Source organism: Channa argus, chromosome 10, assembly GCF_033026475.1.
Source record: "Channa argus isolate prfri chromosome 10, Channa argus male v1.0, whole genome shotgun sequence".
NCBI classification, from domain to species: domain Eukaryota; kingdom Metazoa; phylum Chordata; class Actinopteri; order Anabantiformes; family Channidae; genus Channa; species Channa argus.
Window position 1 is genome coordinate 22,181,333 of NC_090206.1, and position 22,654 is coordinate 22,203,986.

At 41.9% G+C, this 22,654-nt stretch overlaps 1 protein-coding gene across 16 annotated transcripts in view; it reads left to right on the top strand.

The window, feature by feature from the left end:
• The window catches only part of rapgef2b (Rap guanine nucleotide exchange factor 2b), a 93,336-nt gene extending 72,128 nt beyond the window's left edge, over positions 1 to 21,208 (top strand). For 7 of the 16 annotated variants that reach the window (XM_067517998.1, XM_067518003.1, XM_067518009.1 and 4 more), the window contains 23 exons: positions 3,566 to 3,743; positions 4,852 to 4,988; positions 5,976 to 6,134; positions 6,742 to 6,894; positions 7,079 to 7,243; positions 7,480 to 7,587; positions 7,734 to 7,937; positions 9,519 to 9,627; positions 9,783 to 10,059; positions 10,737 to 10,894; positions 11,363 to 11,377; positions 11,825 to 12,065; positions 12,155 to 12,538; positions 12,733 to 12,944; positions 13,596 to 13,719; positions 14,183 to 14,206; positions 15,398 to 15,621; positions 15,768 to 15,935; positions 16,455 to 16,604; positions 17,742 to 17,943; positions 18,047 to 18,567; positions 19,201 to 19,622; positions 21,069 to 21,206. In XM_067517998.1, the coding sequence (XP_067374099.1) occupies positions 3,566 to 3,743; positions 4,852 to 4,988; positions 5,976 to 6,134; positions 6,742 to 6,894; positions 7,079 to 7,243; positions 7,480 to 7,587; positions 7,734 to 7,937; positions 9,519 to 9,627; positions 9,783 to 10,059; positions 10,737 to 10,894; positions 11,363 to 11,377; positions 11,825 to 12,065; positions 12,155 to 12,538; positions 12,733 to 12,944; positions 13,596 to 13,719; positions 14,183 to 14,206; positions 15,398 to 15,621; positions 15,768 to 15,935; positions 16,455 to 16,604; positions 17,742 to 17,943; positions 18,047 to 18,567; positions 19,201 to 19,574 (4,287 nt within the window). In that variant the 3' untranslated portion in view covers positions 19,575 to 19,622; positions 21,069 to 21,206. Of the gene's footprint in view, positions 1 to 3,565; positions 3,744 to 4,851; positions 4,989 to 5,975; positions 6,135 to 6,741; positions 6,895 to 7,078; positions 7,244 to 7,479; positions 7,588 to 7,733; positions 7,938 to 9,518; positions 9,628 to 9,782; positions 10,060 to 10,736; positions 10,895 to 11,362; positions 11,378 to 11,824; positions 12,066 to 12,154; positions 12,539 to 12,732; positions 12,945 to 13,595; positions 13,720 to 14,182; positions 14,207 to 15,397; positions 15,622 to 15,767; positions 15,936 to 16,454; positions 16,605 to 17,741; positions 17,944 to 18,046; positions 18,568 to 19,200; positions 19,623 to 21,068 lie in introns of all 16 variants that reach the window. The other 9 variants (XM_067518001.1, XM_067518005.1, XM_067518013.1 and 6 more) reach the window with 6 other exon arrangements.
• The last annotated feature ends 1,446 nt before the right edge of the window (positions 21,209 to 22,654 follow it).

Sequence of the window (22,654 nt, forward strand, 5' to 3'; positions counted from 1 at the left end):
AGAAAATCTTCTGACTGTGGATGTGCCTCAAACACTGCAACTAATCCTCTTAGCATAGCGCACCCACCCCGTTGGCTCCAAATACTGTCACCTGCTGTGCGCCTGTTCGTGTGTGCATTGTGTGTGTTTGTTTGTGAGCGTGCTAGTGATCAGGAGCATCGGTCACACTCATTTTGTTTTGTATAGGTAACTTCCTGGCTAATTGCATGACTGTGTGTGTGTGTGTGTGTGTGTGTGTGTGTGTGTGTGTGTGTGTGTGCTTTACGCAGGAGTATTGCATTGAATTGTTTGAATACAAATATTAAATCATTGTGATGCCTTGTGACGTCCCAGTGTTGTGTGTTATCATACAGCAGTGTGTGAGAGTATGTTTGGCCATGGTGTGGCTGGCTGGGGCAGGTTGAACAGGCTCTACTGTCCTCAGTCTGTGATCCAGGTCTTACAACCATCTGCTAGCCAGTGTCTCTCTCTGTCTCTCTATCTCTGTCTCTCTGTCTGTCTCTCTGTCTGTCTCTCTCTCTCTCTCTCTCTCTCTCTCTCTCTCTCTCTCTCTCTCTCTCTCTCTCTCTCTCTCTCTCTCTCTCTCTCTCTCTCTCTCTCTCTCTCTTTCTCTTTCTCTTTCTCTCTGTCTCTCTGTCTCTCTGTCTCTCTGAATACTGCCCTGTTTTCAATTCTTCCATTTTCTCTGCTAGATCAACACCTTCAACTCTATAGGGCCCCTGTGTGTGAACACTACATTTACTTGTCCTACTGCTGTCCAATTTAGAACTTAAATAATCGCTTAATGCCAATGTGCAGCAGGAGGTAGAGTTTTCATTTTTTTAGTTTTTGAGTGTGTTGTGAAGCAGTTCCTGGTTTGATTGTTTCATATTTGAGGATTTCCTGCTTTTCTTTGTCTTTAATGTTCATAAACCAAATATGATTGGTGTTTCGATCTTTTTTTTTTTTTCTTCAATATTTGAGGAAATACTTATTGTCAGTTACAACCCAAGTATAATTCAACCACAGTATACATGCCAAACTTGTGAGTAGTTCGATGCAGTCTCTTGTGTAAACCCCTTGACACTGTTTGCATACAATGGCTTGGACATGCCCAAATGACATTTTCAGTTTTTGTCTTGCTGTACTTGATTAAGCGTCTTAGAGAATACATACTAAGCTATTTAGAACAAATGGATGTCTCAAAACACACGAAAATGTTGTTTCTGCCTTTCTCTTTTCTTAATCATCTCCTAACCCCTCAGATTTATCTTTAGACCACTTGGGGTAGCCACTGCTTCACCGGCATAATGAGGATTGAGTGAGTAGTAAACAAAGAAGATAGGGGGTCTTTTACCTGTCTGCAGGGTTAAACAACTGGTGTCAACCCATTTTAAATTGTGAACCACCTACTGTCAGGATTGAAAATAAAAAATAAAGGATATTATGACAATGAATCTCTATCGCTATCCTAGGGAAACCAGCATGACTCCTTAAAGTGTTTGTTTTATGCAACATTGCTTTTTTATCATTAGCTAAATTTGCACCCTGCCAGTGGTTCACCGGCTGTGTTTGTGATCCTCATTGGGGGGTAGGGGTTAAGTAAATGGATTACAGGAGGCCTTATTGTTTACTCTTGAGACAACAGGATTTTTAATAGCACAAAGCAAATTGGTATTATTTATCTTTAATTTCAGCATACATTAGATTTTTCAACATTACACTGACACTGAGATGAAGTGTTGCTGCACAGACAGGGCTACAGATTTGAGATGAGAAGCACTGAATGCTTTAGCCACTGGTCTAAGCAGCAGAGCTAATATCCCATCCTTTAATGGTTTCCAAAACTCAAACTTCCTTGTAAGAGTCCACCATCGTTCTCACGTCACCAACAACATGGTGCACTGTTTTGTGTCTGAATAAATCATGAAATTGGTCCTTCAGAAGGATGGGGAATGCATTGATCCAAGAATAGCCCTGATGAAATATTAACCACACCTGACTTGCCCACTGACTCTTAATGCTTACAGCACATATAGGGTTTTGTGATGCATACGTGACATTAAAAAAACCTTTTTAGAAATACAAAGGCTGTGGCTTTGTACCCTGTATTTAAATGCAGCATGCAGCAGATTTAAGGTTCCTCCAAGTGTCGTGTCGAGTGTTTTTCCCTGTGTTGCAAAAATCAGTCTCAAAGGATTGTGCATCCCGACTTTTCTTGTGCTGATTTGTGTTTTTCACCTTATATATTGTCTGCTGATGTTATACCAGTCGCAAAAAAGTCCTTATGTTTAATTTGGGCAATAAATGTGCAACTTTCTGTGCTTACAACATGCTTTTCAGTTGTGGATTTTATGTACTACTATTGTAATGGATCTACTTTATAATTCTTTTGGAACATTACATGAAATAGGATTTTTTTTATTTTTTAATATTTTTCTACTGTATACTGTTTCTGCTCTCCACTGTCAAAAGACATCACACATAAGCTCACAGCGTCTTTGCGACTGTCCCAGTTACACCCATCACGCCGTGTGTGTTGCTGGTGACGGCCAAATGGCCACTCAGACACTGGCCTAAATCATTAATGAGCCTTTCGCACATGACGTTTGAAGAGGTATGACATAGGGTTTTGGTGAGGGACTGGGAACAGAGACTTTGAGCCCTGAAAAATTAAAAGCAGACTGACAATCTCGAAGGTGAAGATGCGTCTGGCTCTGGGATTTTGCGGGCAGTTTGCAAAGGCCACTTTTTATGCTCTTTCTGTCGGGCACCATATTGAGGTGAGAGGGTTTTGTTGTTAGGGGGTAGCAGGGCTTGTATTCCATGTGCTCAATTTTTCCAACTACTTTGGTTTATTCTGTAAGAAGGCTTCATGTCGTGTTAGCTTGAACCAGACAGTGTGGCATCTCTGTCATTTATAGAAATAGTTTCTTTGATGATAGCAGAGGAACTGTGTTCGCATCACTCATGCACAAGTAATTGCATTACTTTCACTCTTCAGCTCCACACACATTTCATCTTGTGCTTTCAAAGAACAGGATCTGAGGAAGGCGGTGGAGTTTGCTGAGGGGAGAAAAAAGTTGGAAGTTAATTAGCAGACTGTTTGGTATGCAGTGTTGACGCCTGTCTTTCTCGTACTGTACTGAATACCTCTAATCCATTTCATGAAATGGGTCAAATCTGCACTGCAGTTCCACTGTTCGCTTTTTGTTGGTTCGCTTTTTGTTGGAAATGCTGTGTTACAGCAAATGTTTGTGCGGTAAATTGACTTCTGTGATGTGTACATGTTATGGAACCTGCACCCGTGTATCCTCATCGCGCTGATTTTTTTACCTGGCTGTTTACGAATGACTTTGCTCAGCGGTTACCAGCGTTCATAATGAGCGTGCATGTGGGTGATTTGGTGTCTTGGTGAAAAATGTGGCATGAGATGGACACGCTGGTTTCTGCAAAAATCCAATCTCTAACCTCCACGTTATGAGACCTCAAGCTGTATTTTGCTGCTATTGGGCGACGACAACAAATCCCTCCTCGTGCTCATCACAAATCGCTGACTAATTTCCGATCTGTTTAATCTTTGTAGGCCACCGAGAACGAATCAGGTGACATGGACCTGAGTGGCCTGCCAGAGACCGCCGTTGATTCTGAGGAGGACGACGATGAGGAGGACATTGAGCGAGCGTCTGACCCCCTCATGAGCCGGGACATCGTGCGGGACTGTCTGGAGAAGGACCCCATGGACAGAACTGACGATGACATTGGTGAGATCCTGGTCATAGCTTTTATTGTCTCTTTTTGTTTGCAATTCCGTCTTGAAACAGTGTATGAAAAGCACATTTGCTGTTTGGTCAATACAGTGATTATTATTTTAGTTAAATACTTCATGTCTTTTTTTCTGTAAACCTGAGCATGTGAAAGTAAAACGGTATTGTTCTTCTTGTCCCAATTTTGGATGAGATCAGCGCTGTATAAAAGCCACTTCCTCCTTACTTATTTAAGTCACAGTAAATTTGCCCTTTTTGTCTTCCTGTTCTCATTTACAATGTGGCCACTCAAGTAACTCTCAGAGCCACAGCACACGAGCAGTATCATGTCGCTTAAAACTATGACTCATCTCCAGTGATAACGAGCGTAATGTTTTTTTTTTTTTTCTTTTAAAAAGAAGTAAACGCATACTCTGAACTTGCAGATGCGGCTGTGGACTGGGAGGGGATGATGCACTGATTGTAGACACAGTAAGAACGAGTGCACCTCCCCCCTCCCTCCGTTCAGTTATCCCACTGTTGTACTTTCCTCCCTGTCGGCAGGCTTTTTTAGGTCAATCTGGCCCATCCTCTCGCCTCACCTCTCCCAGCACATCAAACTTTCAGTGCTTCCAGTGCACTGTCCTACGTTGGACCCCAGTATAGTTTGATACAGAATGTCCTGACATCAAGGTTATGCGTAGAATTTTCCTTAATGACACCGTGCAGCTTACATCTAGCCTTCCAGATACAGATTTGATGTGTCCTGGTTTAATCTTGCTCTGAAAAACATGACGCCTAAATATAATTTAATATTTTATATTTGATTATGGTTGACAAAATGCACTTTCAAGTTCAGATTAGTGCCCTTAAGCTCTTCAAGTCACACGGAGATAACTGGTTTAAGCACAGGCTCGCCTTCTTAGTTTGTATCAATGGAATTCATATTCGGCTTTATTTTTTTCAAATGATGATTCGTCTTTTGTGTGATGATCCATTTGATGCTTAGCCTCCAACTTGTGCCTTCTTGGCTGTCTCTCCTCTGAGTGTCAACACTCTGTTTTCTCTTTTTTTCCCCTCAACCTCCTCCACTTCTTCCTCGATCTCTCCTTTTTCCCCCTCGCAGAGCAATTACTGGAGTTCATGCATCAACTGCCAGCGTTTGCCAACATGACCATGTCAGTGAGGAGGGAACTCTGCGCCGTCATGGTTTTTGCTGTGGTTGAACGCGCTGGGACCATCGTTCTAAAAGATGGAGAGGAGGTGTGTGTTGGTCCACATTCAAGCTCACATACTATAAGCCCTGACTTGTGTTTCAGTTTTGATGATAAGACATTTACAAACATGGCATTCACTCTGCCAATGTGGATTATGGATAATTGCTGTTTTATGCATTTAAGATTTACAATACAAGACAAATAAAAGTGTACAAAGTGAAGTGGTCTGGGTTTCTCTGTGAGCTGAACCTTAGTCTCAACTCCTCACACCAATGAACCTTTCTTCTTCCATTTGATGTTTTTTTCTGCTCTATTAAACCTGAATAGTGACTCTTATCACTGGGTCTTTCAAGAGTGCCTTTAGCTACTAAAGCAGGATCGCTTAATCTCTAGTCAAGACATAGCATGAGTTTCAGTGAAGACAATGTATTTGTTTTTTTTCCCTTTTGTGCTGTCTTGCACTCCAACAATAGAGAGCAGAACTTGCCTCCAAGGCCTGGTCACTTTAGTAAATGTCTGGTCATAGAGAATTCAAGGTTCATTGAGCATATTGTTGCTGTTGGGGTAAAAGCTGTGACTCTCCAAAGAGTCAGCTTTTCAGGAATACTTGAAAACACCCCTATTCTACTTCATCATCAAAAGAATTATTATTGTTGTTTTTTGTCCAATTGTGTACACGTTGCTTGTAACAAGACTTGAGTGAACTTGCGGCTCCATTATTATAGATAAGTTTTGTGCTGCTGGGCAGCTTTAATAATCCCATGCCACTGCTCCATCCCTTTGAGGCAAGTAACAATCCATCTGTTAGTGCAGCAGTCCCCTTGTAGTTACTGCATATGGTTCTTTTTGATAAATAACTGTGACTCATTAAGGAACACCAGCTGCTGGGAATATTATCAGCCTGAACTTAATCTGATCTACAAAGTTATTATTATTGTAAAATGTGCTTTTTCCTTCTCCTTTTGTACTTTTTTTGTTTTCTATTTTCTTCTTTCAACATTTAACTACTATGTTAATGGGTTTTCGGTTCTAGTTGGACTCCTGGTCAGTGATTCTGAACGGTTCGGTGGAAGTGACGTACCCTGATGCCAGGACAGAGATCCTGTGTATGGGGAACAGCTTTGGCGTGTCACCAACGATGGAAAAGGAATACATGAAGGGTATCATGAAGACCAAGGTTGATGACTGCCAGGTAGGATCAATCACTTTTGTGTGGCTTTAGCAGAGCATTTCAACTGCTAAGTTTAAGAGGACAATTTACTCTGCATCTCAGTGTGAAATGCAGGGCACAAGTCCTGGTGTCTCATGATGTAGAAACCAGCAACAGGAGTTTTTTGTACTCATGATGCTGAGACTTGCTTCCGATTAATTGGGATATTTTCTGTGAATTGCCCATTTCATGTAAAGCACACGTTGATGTTTTTTGGGACTAATGTACTAAACAGTGAAAGTAAAGAGACTGAAATATTTTTATTCTTTTTTTTTCATTTATCAGTGGGTTGTTTTTTCACTTGTTAGGCAGAATTTCTGTCTAGTTAGCTGTTAAACTTTTTACTCACCTAACACTAAATCTGCTATTTATTTTCGAGATTCAGTCGGTTTACTCCCTGTTAGTCTCTGCTCTATCTTTGAAGTGATGGCAAAAACCTAGAGGGGATTCAAGGGAGCACAGTACCAGAAAATACATGCATGTTTAAAATATACAATTCAGAATTACAACTTATTAAATCCTTTGTAGGGGTGTTTCTAAATGTATGAAATGTGGTTCTTTAACTCTTGTTTTGCTCTGTCTTGTCCAGTTTGTGTGTATAGCCCAGCAGGACTACTGCTGTATCCTCAACCAGGTGGAGAAGAACATGCAGAAGGTTGAGGAAGAAGGAGAGATTGTCATGGTGAAGGAGCACCGTGAACTGGATCGCACTGGCACCAGAAAAGGACACATTGTCATCAAGGTGACAAATCTACATTCAGTCGATGCACATTTTTCTCAATTTCATGAACAAAATAGGGCGGGTCAGTCAGCTCCATTAACAGTATGTACGACACCGTGTTGTATTGTATGTTTATATTCAAATGAAATTTTGAAGAGCGATTATCTTCCATGAAAGTTTTTCACATCATTATCTGTGACCTCAGGGCACACCGGAGCGTCTCACCATGCACCTAGTGGAGGAACACTCAGTGGTGGATCCTACCTTCATCGAGGACTTCCTGTTGACCTACAGGACGTTCCTCTCCAGCCCCATGGTTGTGGGAAAGAAGCTTCTGGAGTGGTTCCACGACCCAAGTCTCAGGGACAAGGTACGCGCAGAAGGAGTCACATATGCAACTACGTGCATGAAATAATGAAACTATTCAAGTATTGACGAGACATAAGACTAATCTGCTAAACTGCTTTTGGACACAATTAAAAGGAATTTGTATGAATAGCTATGGGAATGTGCAGTAGATATGTCCTGATGTTTTGGATTTGGATGTGTAGAACATTACGGGTAGGTAAACTGAATGTTGACCTGTTTTGTTGATGTATTTTCAAGGTTACACGGGTAGTCTTGCTGTGGGTGAACAATCACTTTAATGACTTTGAGGGCGACCCTGCCATGACTCACTTTCTGGAAGAGTTTGAAAACAATCTGGAGAAAGAAGTAAGTTTAACAAGTGTCATCAGTAGAGACTTTGGACAAGTACAACTGTATTTGGTTAAAATGTTTAACTTTTCTGACTTAATAGTTTTGTTTATTGTTGTTTTGTTTTTGTGTTTTTTTTTTGTTTGTTTGTTTGTTTTTTTAAGAAAATGTGTGGGCACCTCAGACTGTTAAATATAGCATGTGCTGCTAAAGCCAAGCCACGACTGGTGACTTTGACCAAGCCGTCCAGGGACTCTCCGCTGTCATTCAGCCTTCTTGGAGGGCAGGAGAAAGGTTTCCGCATCTTCATTGATGCTGTGGAGCCTGGGAGCAAGGCAGCAGAAGCTGGCCTTAAGCGTGGTGATCAGGTAAGAGATCGTTATCTTTTATCATGACAGGTTTGGTGTCTCACTTAAAGACTCATCCACCATCCTCCATTACATCCCTTTTTGTCACTGTTCTTATCTGTTACTACATATTGTGCAGTAATTGGGAAATGTTTTGTAATAGATTGTTTACATTATTTTATGTTATAACTGGAGTTTAGGGGGAAAGAGCCCAGGTTTAGCAGCGTCAAAATTGTATTCAGCAATTGTACAGTGATTTCACATTAAAGCCCTTCAAAGCCCATTAAAGCTCTTCTTACTCTTGAAGTTCATTTTTGTTGTGTAATTAGTTTTATATTTTACTTTAACTGGCCTTAAGATGGTTTTTAAAAAGCGTAAATTTACCTTGCCAGCAGCTGCAGGCACCTTGTGTTGCTTTTCTGCTCATAACTTGACTTCTCAGCCGTTTTCACACTCTGCAGTCCTCAGGGCTTTGGGCAAAGTCACTTATAATCCCTGAAACCATCTTTAGCGTCTGGATGCGAGTTAAGCCTTCTTGACTCGAAACATCCCCTGCAGCTGTTTCCTCAAAAGGAAGCAGAGAAACTTACATCCTTGGAAGCATTGACTCTCTCATAACCTCTTACACCATTCATTTTGTAACTGCTTTAGTTGCCAACTGAGCTTTGGTATCACTTTGTTGTTTTGTCACTGAGCCATCGACAGTAGTCCTTCATTGGCGGACTCTAAGCAAGAGCTCACTAATCAATAGTGAGCCAACAACAGATATTTGGTCTTCTATTTACATTACAGTCAAAGGTGACTTCCTCTTATACTAAAAAGGAAGTGGCAGACGCTGGTTAGCACTTTGTGTTAAAATGTAAATGTCCTGCCTCTTTAGAAGATGTCAAGCCTTCGAGAAAGAGACAAAAGATTGTGTTAGGGTCAAAACCTTGTGTTGACCTAAAAGTCATGATGTTCAACATACCAGAGGTTTGAAGTTTACTGCCTGTTCGTTCCCACAATAAAATGTGCAGGTCAGCTCAGATTGACATTTTTCTTCTTTACATAGTTTTCAATACTTGTTCAGATCTAACATGGTAGACAAGAACTCCATAGAAGTCATTGCTTGGAGCATTGGAATTCCTAACCACATCCATAACATTATTTGGCTTCAGATTTATATTTGATTTATTTAGAGAACATCCACTTATCTCAGTATTTCTACTGTGCTGAGTTGAAAAGTTCTGTGCAAAGTTGTTGGAAAATGTAACATTAGGTAAAAAAATAAAGTACAAAGGAATAGATGATAAAGGGAGTGGGTCTTGCATAAAGACAACGTCAAGTCTCTGTCAATTTCCTACTGTCCACGCACATCTTGTGGGCATTGTAACAACAATCCTGCCCACTGTGTATACAGTTCCTGGATTCACTCAGTAGAAAATAAAGTAATGACGACAAAATGGTTTTATTTAAGGCTTCTAAAAGCATTGGAAGTGGGGGGAAGAGTATGCTGCCAGAAAGATCCAACTGTACTTCTGTTGCTCTTAATAATTCTATAGTAGGTAATATATTGGGAGTAGGTTGTGCATCAATTAATGGATTTCTGTTTTCTCTCTTCAGATCTTGGAGGTCAATGGGCAGAACTTTGAGAATGTCCAGCTCAGCAAAGCCAATGAGATTCTGAAGAACAACACCCACTTATCCATAACTGTGAAAACTAATCTTTTAGGTAAAATGTCTAAACAAAAAGGGTTTTTATTATCTTTTCTTGAGAGAATAAGGACCTATGGTTTTAAAAAAAGAGAGAGAGTTACAAGTCGTTGTCCACTGAAACTGCGGCTTATCATAAAACCCAACTTTTGTATGTTCCTACCTCCCCACCAGTGTTTAAAGAGCTGCTAACCAGACCAGAACATGACCATGATTTGGATGGTGAGGACGAACATGACCGAAAGAACGGGGCGCCCCACCTTCCAAAGATAGGAGACATCAAGAAGGCCAGTCGCTACTCCATCCCTGATCTGGCAGTGGACGTGGAGCAGGTGATGGGCCTGGAAAAGGTCAGCAAGAAAGCAAAGACCAACACAGTGGGCGGACGCAACAAGCTGAAGAAGATCTTTGACAAGACACTCACCAGCATACTGCCTCCTAAACCATACAAGTAAGAGGCTCTATTGACCTGTGTGCATGGACAGATTGTGAGAAAATGAGAAAATGCCCCTCTGAAGTTTCTGGTTGTTTTGAGTCTGATTTTATATTGCTTAATCTTTGGTCATTTTATCATATTGTTTAGTCATTTTCTTTTCTTTTTTTTTTAAATTGTCTCTTTGTGCTTCTTTTGGATAGATTAAGGTAGCTGGTCATCATTCTTAAGTCCTTTTGTGTCTTTTTGAAGTTGTGTATTTCTTTGTGGTCCTCGTGTGTCCTTAAATGACCTCTTCCAAACAAGACATGTGAACAGTGTAGTCGGACGTTCTGGTCCATGGTTGGTTTTACAAGAGAGATTAGAGATGCAGAGTTTTCGCCTATTCCAAGAGCTGAGATTTATTAACAGCAAGGAAAGTGGGTTTGTCACTCAGATTATCAATTTAATTGTGTTCCACCAGAGGAAGTAATCAATAGGTTATTTCTGTTCCTCAAAACCAGATGTGAACCTCTCCTATTACCAGCCAGTCAATATTACAACATCTAGTTATATTTTCTTTGTAATATGTACTGCACAGCCAGAGTTGTCCGCAGATTCCACTTTGTGCCATCACCCTCGTGCTGTCACCCTCTGCCTTCTTTCGAAAGAACTGCAGTCTCACCCCTCTCACGCGCTCTCTCTTGTTGCCATAGTGATGTTTGCGTGGGCCAATCACAGGACGACAGCATTGTGGGGATGAAGCAGTCCAAGCAGATCCCACCGGCGCTACCCGTCAGTGGGAACCTGTCGTCGTCAAACCCAGACCTTCTGCAGTCTCACCACCGCATCCTTGACTTCAACAACCAGCCTGGTGTGTTTTTTAAATGTCATGTTGAAATATAAAATGTCTAACTTAGGCACTAATAGTTTGGCACTTGATTATATCATCCATTTTGGGATTGTTAAAAAGTCTAAAGCTTTTTCACTATAGAGAGGCTTTTATGGGATGTGAGATTTTAATAATGGGTATCCTGAAAAGTGGGGTTTTAGGCCATGAAGCCAGTTTATCACGTCCTAGTATCCATTTAAGGGGGCTGTTGTAGATTAAAAAACATGGAATATTATCTAGCATGATATTGAGATATACTGCACATTGATATGGTACGGAATCCATTAATGAATCATTTGACTTATTAATCTTCACCACAGTCACATCATCAAGACCTACAATCTTTTTTGATTTAGTGACTTCTTAGGGCCAAAGGTAGAAACATAAAGCTGCCATTTATGTTTTATTTAATTAACTTCTTTCCATCACATGTCGTTTATGTCGTTGCAGTCCCAGTGATACTAAGTGAGTATCTTTTCTCCCTGTGATACTGCCGCTTGTAGCACACTCATGTCTTTGCCTTACACTCATTCATCAACTGCTGCACTCTAGAACAAACTCGGTTATTCTGTGTTCTTGCTTGTGGAATCTAATTGAGTAAGGCAAACAGCATTGCACTGTCTGCTGCTCTTCCAGTGTTCTCTGGTCATATGGGTGTTTGATTTTGCTGTGGAGATTGGGGGTCATATGATCTGCAGGGGTCTGCTTCTGATCAAAACAATTAATCTGTTTTCTGGGTAATTCTCAGATGCTTTTTACTATTTTTGCTCTTTATTAATCCACTCTCAAACCTTTGAAAGAGAAAAAACAAAAGTGAAATCTTTGGGGGTTTTTTGACTATTGATATCTTAATGCTCTTATTTCCACCATGTTAAATAGTAACCCCTCAATGCCATCACATGTTCTCCACAGACATGTCAGATCAGGTCTTGCGAGTCTTTAAAGCAGACCAGCAGTCCCGGTACATCATGATCGGGAAGGACACGACAGCTAAGGAGGTGGTGGCCCAGGCTATCAGAGAATTTGCCCTGACTGCAGCGGCCGAAGCTTATTCGCTGTGTGAGGTGTCTGTCACGCCAGAGGGTGTCATCAAACAGAGGCGATTACCAGACCAGCTTTCTAAGCTAGCAGACAGGATTCAGCTAAGCGGCAGGTACTGACAACTTTGGTTTTCCGTGCTCGCTGCTGGTGATGTCTCTGATGTGAAAATAATCAATTTTACGTGACTCATTCTGTCATCAGATACTACCTAAAGAGCAACATGGAGACAGAAACCTTATGTTCAGATGAGGATGCCCAGGACCTCCTTCGAGAAGGCCAGATCTCTCTGTTACAGCTAAGCACAGTAGAGGTCGCCACTCAGCTGTCTATGCGGTCCTTCGAACTTTTCTGTGCCATCGAGCCCACCGAGTACATTGATGACCTGTTCAAGCTGCGCTCCAAGACTGGATCAGCCAGCCTGAAGCGTTTTGAGGAGGCTATTAACCATGAGACCTTTTGGGTGGCCACAGAGGTTACGCGGGAGCCCAACCAGCTCAAGCGCATGAAGACCATCAAGCACTTCATCAAGATCGCTCTGCACTGCCGCGAGTGCAAGAACTTCAACTCCATGTTCGCCATCATAAGGTGTGTAAGAAATTGTACGCAGTGTCGGACTTTGCACCACTGAGTAGTCATCTTTAATGTGTTCAGTTCTACTTTTCTTAATCACTGTGTAATCATATAAATGTTATCTTCATTATGAGGTGATGAATAAGCCAAATTAAAGATTAACTGGGATCATTTCCACATTCTCATGGCAAATATGGTTCTTCTCACAGTGGCCTGAACCTGGCTCCAGTGTCCAGACTGAGGGGAACATGGGAGAAGTTACCCAGCAAATATGAGAAGCTGTTTGGGGATCTGCAGGACCTCTTCGACCCATCAAGAAATATGGCCAAGTACAGGAATGTTCTCAACAACCAGAACCTCCAGCCACCAATCATCCCCCTGTTCCCTGTCATCAAGAAGGACCTCACTTTCCTACATGAAGGTAGATGCTGCCATTTATGTTTTTATTTAAAAATGTCTGCAAGTGATCTTATGTAAAGTTTCATAGCAAATGATTAAATATCTCAGAGTGTAAAATGACTCTTGTTAATGTAAGTACACATGCTGTATCCTTAAGCAGGAAAACAAGTCCTAATACTAAAGATTGTACTGTGTAGTATGTTTGTTCTGTATGGTTTAGTTTACACAGAAAATCTAGACCTTAAATACTAAAAATCTTTTTGTATCCATTTAATCAACTATTCCTATACATAGTAATAAATATAATAGAATTTAAAACATTTCAAATGACGTGTCCGTCACTGTATTGTGGTTACTCCATCAAGCTAACTAGTTAGTTAATGTTACTTGCATGTTTAGTGAGACTAGATTAGTTTGTTTTCCTTTGCTTTTTTCCATTGACTCAATATCTACCTACTGTTATTTTACATTAAGTTACATTAAAATGTTTTTCTGGCATTATTAGCTATCTCTCCAGTTAATTCACAATATTTTGGAAAAGCTTTACTCATGGTTTTCTAAGAAATGACACATCTTTGCCATTATCATTGATTTATTTTGTGTAATTTTTTTAAACAGTGTCAGATGTGTGTGAGCTACTGGTGTTCACTGTCTTTCGTTCCATATTTGTTAGGCAATGACTCTAAAGTGGACGGCCTAGTCAACTTTGAGAAGCTGAGGATGATTGCCAAAGAAATTCGTCATGTTGGGCGCATGGCCTCTGTCAACATGGACCCAGCCCTCATGTTCCGCACCAGGTAAAGAAACATTTCGAGCTAAGACCAGATTTGTAATCATTAATAATCCTTCACCCTCCCTGTAGGACCAATCAGCACTCAACTGACTAACCAAACGTTCTGGGGTTAGCCAGTTCACATAGATTCAGTCAAGATTTCTGCATCACGCTTTTCTGTCAAGCAGCTGTTTCCTCTGGCAACTGTTTCCCTACACATATTGTTGGCTCAAGATGTGCACCGTGCTCCTGTGAAAGTGTGTCTTTGTCTAATGATGTAGTTTCCTAGAGAAGTGTTAGCATTTGAGTTCATCTCTGCTGCCTTTCTTGTGGGTCTGTGGTGGAATTGCTTCTCTTTGGTGATCTTGGTGGTCTTTCCTGTCCTAAGCTTTGTCTCCTTCTCTCTTTTTCTCTTTACTCATCCCCCCCCCCCCCCCCCCCCCCCTTTTGCCCTCCATACTTCTCTGTTAATGGCACCCATTCTCTAGGAAGAAGAAATGGAGAAGTTTAGGGTAAGTTTGGTGACCCTACGACCTTTTGCCCTCTCTGCATCACAGCCTTTTTTTTCTGCCAATTTGCCTGCCTCTTTTTATTCTTTGAACAATAACTGGTTTGAGTTTTAATCCTCCCACTAACACTGACTGACACAACCCATACTGTAGGTCATAAATTAAACAAAGGTCACCTATGCTAACATTAACTAATGCTGGACTTTTTTTTTTTGTTTTTTTTTACATTCTACAAAATTACTTACCATGTGAAAACATAGCTATTACATATAAATATATCCTAATTATCCAGCATTTTACCTTGGAATAGCAAATGTGACCTTTGTGATACGTTGCCTAACAGAATGCTTGTATTCTCCGTTTTAGAGTTTACCTGTTTTTGAGGTTTTATCTATATGTATCAAACCTCCAAACAGGCAGAGAGTGTGCATATTAAATTGTTGTTGGGGTTTTTTTTTTCCCCATGCTTTACATTCTTGTGGCTACATAGGATATAATTTTGATGGGAAATACTGCATTTTCCCAGTAAGCAAGGGCAATATTCTTGCTCATAAATATGATTTAGAGTCTTCTAATTATGAGAACGATGCGCTGGAATTACAAGTTCTGTATTTCATACTAATGGGACTGTTTTCTTATAATAATGAGAACTTAATCTCATGGTGATTAAAAGCATTTTTCTTGTGTGCAATGTTGAGAATATGTGTAAAATTTCAGTATCACTTAATTTAAAACATTATGTGGAAATAAAATCTAGTAAGAACAAATGTGGGTTCTCATTGATTAACAAACTCTCACTACGTGCAAGAAAAGCCTTTACAACTACTACTACTACCAGCTCTGACTCAGGCCACAGAAATGTGAAGTATGACAATGTTACACAAGTAGACTACCCTTCCCTATACTACCCTGTCATCACCCCACCCCCCGCCGCTATTCGGAATGTCTGGAATGTTTTGGAGTTCAGAGAAATTCCTAAAGCTGCTCTCTGCATGTCTGCGTTTGAATATCATGCTCGCAGTATAGACCAGTAGCGTTATTCAAACAGTTACACATAAACGAAGGCTCACTACACGTTTAAAGTCTCATTAAGTCTTTCTATACCTTTTCTATTTGTGTGTGTTTGTCTATGTCCGAACCTGGAAATCTCTGTGTTATGTGCATGTGTCTGTGTGGATGCCCGTGCGCGATCAGGTCTCTAAGCCAGGGTAGTGCCAATGCGGCCGTGCTCGACGTCACGCAGACAGGCGGGCACAAGAAGCGAGTGCGTCGCAGCTCCTTCCTGAACGCCAAAAAGCTTTACGAGGACGCGCAGATGGCCAGGAAGGTCAAACAGTACCTGTCCAACCTCAGCCTGGAAACAAACGAGGAGAGTCTACAGACACACTCTTTGCAGTGTGAACCCTCCATTAGTACGCGTGAGTTTGTGAAACAACTTTATACACAGGGCCACCACTTTGGGACATGTTTAAAAATTTAAGCATTCGGCCACTTGTTCCATGTTACTGTTTATGTGCATATTTAACTGTTTTTTTATTTTTTATTTTTTTTTTGCCCCCATCAGTGCCCAAGAATGCCGGTGGGAAACGACCGGATACCTCCCCAGTCGTGTCCAGAGCTGCCAACCAACAGAGGGGCCAGTTGCCCAAAGGAAACCAGGCCTTGCAGGTCCCCGCTGTGGCCCTGTACCCATCCCGAAAGAAAGTGCCCATTAAGGACCTGCCACCTTTTGGTAAGTTACTGGAATGTGTACATGTGCTACCAGAATGTTTTCCGCCTATTGAGAAATGTATGTATCCATCAAAATGTAAAAGTGCAGTGGATGTGTTAAGTTATGTAGAGTTAATTTGTGAACTGAGTTGTTCAGTGGTGAAGCTGAAGTCTCTGTGAGCTACCAAAAGTGATTATTATAACCACACCGTAAAAGAAAATATACATTGTTTTTTGGGGTTTTTTTTGTACAGACAGTTGTGAATTGAACAAGAACAAGCCTGTGAACCAACTGTTAACCTGCTCTTCTACAGGCCACTAGTGCAGTATTTGCAGACAACAGCATAGCCAACCATTCCCTGCTTCTTTGGGACAGTTCTGCCACCTAGAGGCTGTCTGGCAACATGCAAATCCCCCCAAAAAAATCCTCCCAAAAAAATAAATAAAAATCCCAGACAGTGCACCTTAGCATCCCAACAGCCTTGGGGAATGGCAGCATTTCTCACGCTAATTCTGCTCATCTTCTTGCAAATGCCCACAGGCACCAGTTCTCCCCAGTCTCTGAAGAAGATTCTGTCTTTATCAGAGGAGGCGAGCGAAAGGCACCGGAGGCAGCCAGAGGACACCATGTCCAACGCCTCCTCCCAGCTCTCCTCCCCTCCCACGTCCCCCCAGAGCTCACCCAAGAAGGGTAAGCCTATGATCTCCTTCCCACCCACACCACTCTCCAGGCTCCTTCTCCGTCCCAATGTGTGACAAATGCCATCTGGTGGTTTCTGATATGTATTGCATTATATCCCATGGTTTGCATTTTGAATCCATTAAGAAAACCGGAGTTTTTAGTGCTGAAAAAGGGTCAACTTATTTTAGACCTTGATCAAAAGGCTGGGAGCTCACAGAGGCAGAAACATGTGTTTGTTGTATTCTAAAAACTACTTCAGCTCAATGTCAACTGGTAACAATCTGTTGATGATCAGAACTTCCTAGTTATAACGGCCCAGGTACTAACTACTAAGATGCGTTACACGTTGTTTACGACTCGTCTTAGCCTAAAAGATTTTTTTGATTCTAAGTTTTAGTTTTTTGTTTCATCAACACTTTTTGGTCTTTGGAAATTCTTATGACCTACTTTCCCCACGAACCACTGGCGTTTTAGTATTTGTAATATAAGAAATATAATTTTTAAGAGTTAGAACTTTAGAACTGCTGTTACAACTGATTCAGTTAGAAATGTGTTACATTACCAAAAAAGTACTGCATGTTTTACATAATAGTATATTATAATATACAGGTATCGTGAACACAAATATTCAAAACAACTATTTTAAAGTATGCAACAAGAATAAAACAACTTTTTCTTCATGCCTTTTGCTAAACATCCTGCTGGAGTGTATGGTTTAGCTGTAGAGCACTGGACTTTGTGCACAGAAGAGGCAGCTTCAAAGGACTTCTTGTCATATTTCTTCCATATCTTTATAGGTATACGTTTTAAAAAACTCCCCTCATTTCTACTGACTCTAAAACATACACAGAGCGGAAGAGGGTAATGTTGATTAACCATAAGTTACCTTTGGACCGTGGCTGAGACCTCATCCTGCAAAGGCCTATGTTAGAGCTCTACTGTAGGCCTTTTCTTTTTTTAAATGGTCTCTAATTCTATATCTCCAGTAAGATTTAAGTGATTTGGATTTGTTTGTCAGGTTTATTTTTTGTCACAGTACATGACAAGTTGAACCAGACTTTCCTCTCTAATGATTGAAATGCCAAAAATATTTGTCATTCTCATAGGCAGTGCACTAACTTACCTTCTGCTCCCCCTCCTCTTCAGGTTACAACAGAATGGGAGATGCCTACTCAGACTCCAGTCACAGTGAGATCTCCTCTCGCTCTAGCCTCGTCAGCAACTCTTCTTTTGACATGGCCCAAGAGGACCGAAGAGTCCGTCACTCTGGAGGAGTCGGGGAATCGCACATCGGTGGGCCGCGGCTGGAGCGAAGAGCCACCACTGACCCGGACCAGTACAGCCTCGGGTAAGAGCACCTAGAACTTAATTTGGTGTTTATTATGAGGTGAATTTAAGTTGTGTTTTATTTGGCTGATTTTAAAAGTAAAATCTTTTTTCTTCCACCGTAGGTCTTATTCATCAATGCAGGACTGTCGTGGTATTTATGCCGGCTGCCCCACTGTTCTCTCCTCACCCAGTTCAGAGGAGCTGACGCAGGACCAGGGCGATCGAGTTTCCCTCGATGCTGCAGACAGCGGCCGTGGCTCCTGGACTTCCTGCTCCTCTGGTTCCCATGACAACATCCAGACTATGCAGCAGGGACGTAGCTGGGAGACTCTAGCTTTTGGAGGTGGCGGAGGCATTGGAGGGCTCCCTCCTGGTGGACCAGAGGCCTTGTTAAGTGGACCTGCTGCCCTGTGGGCAGCACAGGCCAGAGGGAGCTGGGCATCTGCCAGCTCCTCGTCATCCTCGGCTGCATACTGGGGAGAGGACTCTGAGGGTGACACTGGCACAATCAAGAGGAGAGGAGGGAAAGATGTCAACGCTGACCCGGAAACAAGTAGCATCACATCCACCGGGTCAGAGGAAGCCAAGCAGCTTGGCCGGCCATCTCCATCACCAATCACCACTGGGGGTAAAGGCCTCATTTGTGAGTGACTGCATCTCACAGTCCTTGTTGGTCACATTTCTTTAGAAAGAAACCTATTTATTTAACCTATTTAAGTTTTGGGTTTTTTTTTTATGGTGAATGTGAGGGACTTCTTCTTTAACTGAGAGTCTCTTCTTTTTACTTGGAAACCTCACAATGACAATAAGACTCAAAAGGTCACTGTAGCCACCAAAGCAATAGTCCATAATATCCCATAAAACAGAAGTTGTTCTTTTTACATCCCTGTTGTTTTGCTTGTGATCAAAAACCTGTTTTTGCACTAATCTAAACTTGGTATGAAACAAACATGATAGCTGGATAAATGCAGAAGTGACCTTCATCAGGCCAAAAAATGGCATCACAGTGAATGATGCTTTTGTTTCTTAAGCAGTAAATTGTGGCTGTTCTGGTGCATTACGTGTTTATTATTTTAATGCTAAATGTAATCACAGCATCTCAGATCCATTTCAAGTTGCTTGTTTCATATCTTCTCTCTCATCATCTTTATTTTCATTTTCTGTCACCTATCTGACCATCATTAATAAAAAAATTCCAAAAGAGTAGATCTTCAGTCCAGAGTATTTAAAAGGTATTTTTTAAGTGCCTTCATCATCTTCTTTTGTTTCCCTTCAGCTCGGAAAGAAGGCCGCTACCGTGAGCCTCCCCCGACTCCCCCTGGCTACACAGCCCTGACCATCTCTGACCTCACTGAAGGACAGCACCTGGCTCCGTCTGTTCCAACGTCCACAGCGACCCACTCAGGCCGCCGGCCACCAGACTACACCACGGCTCTGCAGCGTTCGCGGATGGTCACCCAGTCGCCCGACTCCCATCAGGCCCACCAGGGGGCCAAACAGCGGGCGGGCGGCCTCCACCGCACTCGCTCGCCAGCTGAGGACCAAGAGCCCGAGGAGGAAGAGGATGGTGAGTCCTTGTCTCCCAAACTAGTCGCTCTGAGGAAGGCAAAGACAGTGGCACAGCATACATCTGAGACTCCCAGACCATGAGAGTGTGTGTACAGGGGTTATCAGGCAGGGCCCCTCTTCGCAAGGCAGGTAAAAACTAATTTATCAGGTTGCCCTCTCCCCCCTCCACTCCAACGAACCTGCATGTGAACAGGAACACTCACTTGGACTGAGAGTGACCATTCTTTCAAACAACCAGCAGGCTCGGTCCCACTCCAAATTACAATTCTCTATCAGGTGAAATTTAGTATTTATGATCTGGGAATTGTTCATTTGTAGTGGGCCCCCTCACCTTTAACCTAAAATATGTCATCATGCATGAATCATACTGATTAGAACAGAAACTCACCACTTCTCTGCCACCACACATTCTGCTCTTGTCCCTCACTGTCTCCCACACCGTGCCGAGCAGCATCCATTAGCAGGCACGGTGCCGTTAGGATCCTATCACCCATGCAATCAAACTCAATGCCTGCAAACCTGCACCTCCATTCTCCTGCATCAGTACACACCTGGTTTGCCTACAGTGACTCTGGATCGGTTTTGTATCACTGTGCTTTTCTGGTAACAAAGAAAAATAGAAATGTGATTAGATGTGACTGTGTTATTTAGTGATGAAGGCTATTTTTATTCCCACCACTCTAATAAGACATTACTTACAGTGGTAGATAAACCCTTTATTGAAATCCGACACAAGCACAAGCTGAGAAATAGAAAATATTACCAACAAGCAGGTTTTTCTCGCTACCAGGGAACCTGTGTTCACTTCAATACAAAATGAAAATCTAATTACTCGCTCAAAATGTGTTTGAGATGTTTAAACTACAACATTTTACCATGAATTTTATTGGTAAGAATGCTGTAAGTAAGACGCCAACAAAAATGTGCTGGATTTTGCAGTTGAAAGTACAAGTTGCTGTTGGGTAGCCAATTCTGACGATTACAGCCCACCGGCTCCATCGCAGTTACTAGAGACAGTTCAGTTTATTTGTAGCCAGTGCGCTTAGCTTCTACTTGTTTGTGACTGGGACAGAGACTGGAATATAGAAATAGATGGGAAACTCTTACAAGGCAGTTTAGAGCAATTCAAAAACTGAAACCCGCTAAAAACTCCACTACAAATCTGTTTCTGTTTAACCAAGTGTGGCTCCGCCCATCCACCAAGGGATAAAGTGGGAGGGTATCTGGGGTAAAAAAAAAAGAAAATCATGCCAAACCAACGTGTGGAGCATGTTCTTCTGTGGCCACCCCCGAAGGGACAAGCCGAAAGCCGTCGATCTTTGGACTTAAATGAATGGAAAGCAGTATATCGTTCTGAAAAATGATGGCGGGCTTTAAGAAAATGTTTGGCAGCAAAGTATACGTGATTCGGGCACAGATTTATTCAGCAGCAGCGGGTTTCCTGAGTTTTCTGCCTTCACCAAAGTAAACTCCCTTCACACGTTTTGACCTTGGATAGAATTAGATTTTACATGGCAAATCCACATTTATCATAAGCCGTCACTGACCTCTGACTTGTTCCTCTTGTTTTTGCAGAAGATGAACAGGTGTCCGCGGTGTGAGGGACAACAGTGGACGTACTTTTGCAGTAACTTGAAGTCCTCCTGGTTCGGGGTGGGCAGGAATAAAGACACTGACGCACCAATAAGACTCATCAGTTACGTATGTGCCTGCCGCTTCCACTTGGCCCCCCCCCCCCCTCCTGACCGGTGGATTCTTCTGCTCGTCGCCCTCCCCTGCCTTAAAGCATCATGGGGGGTTTAATGACCCTGCATGCAAAAAATACTGTGAAGAAGAAGAGATGGAGACAAGGTCAAAGACAATGACAAAATGCCCTGCACTTTGGAAAAAGACTGCAGAAACCTAACTGGCACTAGGCCGTCAGCCTGGCCACATACACATAGAAAACCACATAGATGTTGCTGTTAAAAACAAGACCGGCCCCCAGTGACAAAACCCCGAACCCACCTGATAACACAACAGCATCATGATGGGTTGAGCTTCACCTGCACTTTGTCATTTTCTACTTTCTAAAAAAACAGAACAAAGTAAAAACAACAAAACAGACTGTTGTTGGAAGACAGAGAAATCGTGGTTGACTTGACTCTTAATTTTCAACTTCCCACTACTTTTTTTTTTTTTTTGCTTTTATTGTCTTTGACTGATTGCACTCTGGGGGCCGAAAAGAGAAACCAAGTCAGCCCATCACTTCTCTGTCTGGACTGAAACAATCCATGTGTTGTTGAGTGTTTGAACTCTTAATCCAGTATTATCTTATGTGTCCCATGTGAGAGCTTATCAAACGTCAGTTCGAATCAAAGCTAGAAGAGGAGCTGAGTTTGGAGAACCAAAATGCACAGTGTACATGCGCACACACACACACACACACACACACACACACGCTGAGTACATTTTATGTACACACACAAAAACAAAGTTCATTTCTAAAGATAGCACTTTCAGCACAATGCAACCAGATGTTACCAGACATTTATCTTGGATACCAGGGTATGAGTGAACCATATCTTCCTGTCATCCCACCTTGGAGCTTGTCTGGTTACACAAAGGTCTTTTTATCATCCTTTGGCTCGCTGTTGCAACAAAAGCATATACTGTTTTGTTAGTGGCCTGCAAGCGATATCAAAAAGCACAGAGGTGATTCAACACCCACTGAAAACTGAGCCAACATGTTGGTCAGTGCAGAGGCACAGGAGGTAACTTAAAGCAAGTCACAAAGTGCAGCAGTAGAGAAGATCAAAGTCTGCCCCCTTTAAGCAGGGAATCCTATATTTTATGAATCAGTACAAATGGTGAGCAGTGACATTAGAAATGTTGCCTCTTGTCCCTTTTTATTTTGGTATGAATGGATAATAGGCCAACCAGGGTGGTAAACATCAGCAGAACTTAGAAGCTACTAATGTATAAATTGTGTGTACCTCTATCTATCTTTGCTAAAAAAAAAAACAACAAAAAAACGATCTTGTACAGAGTCTTATAATACACATATTTCCCCTCAACATCAAAACATCCACCAATTCAAATTGGGCTTTTTTTTTTTTCTTTCTACTGAACATATGCCACATTATGTGAATGTCCAAAGCGCCTTACGATGCCATGATTGC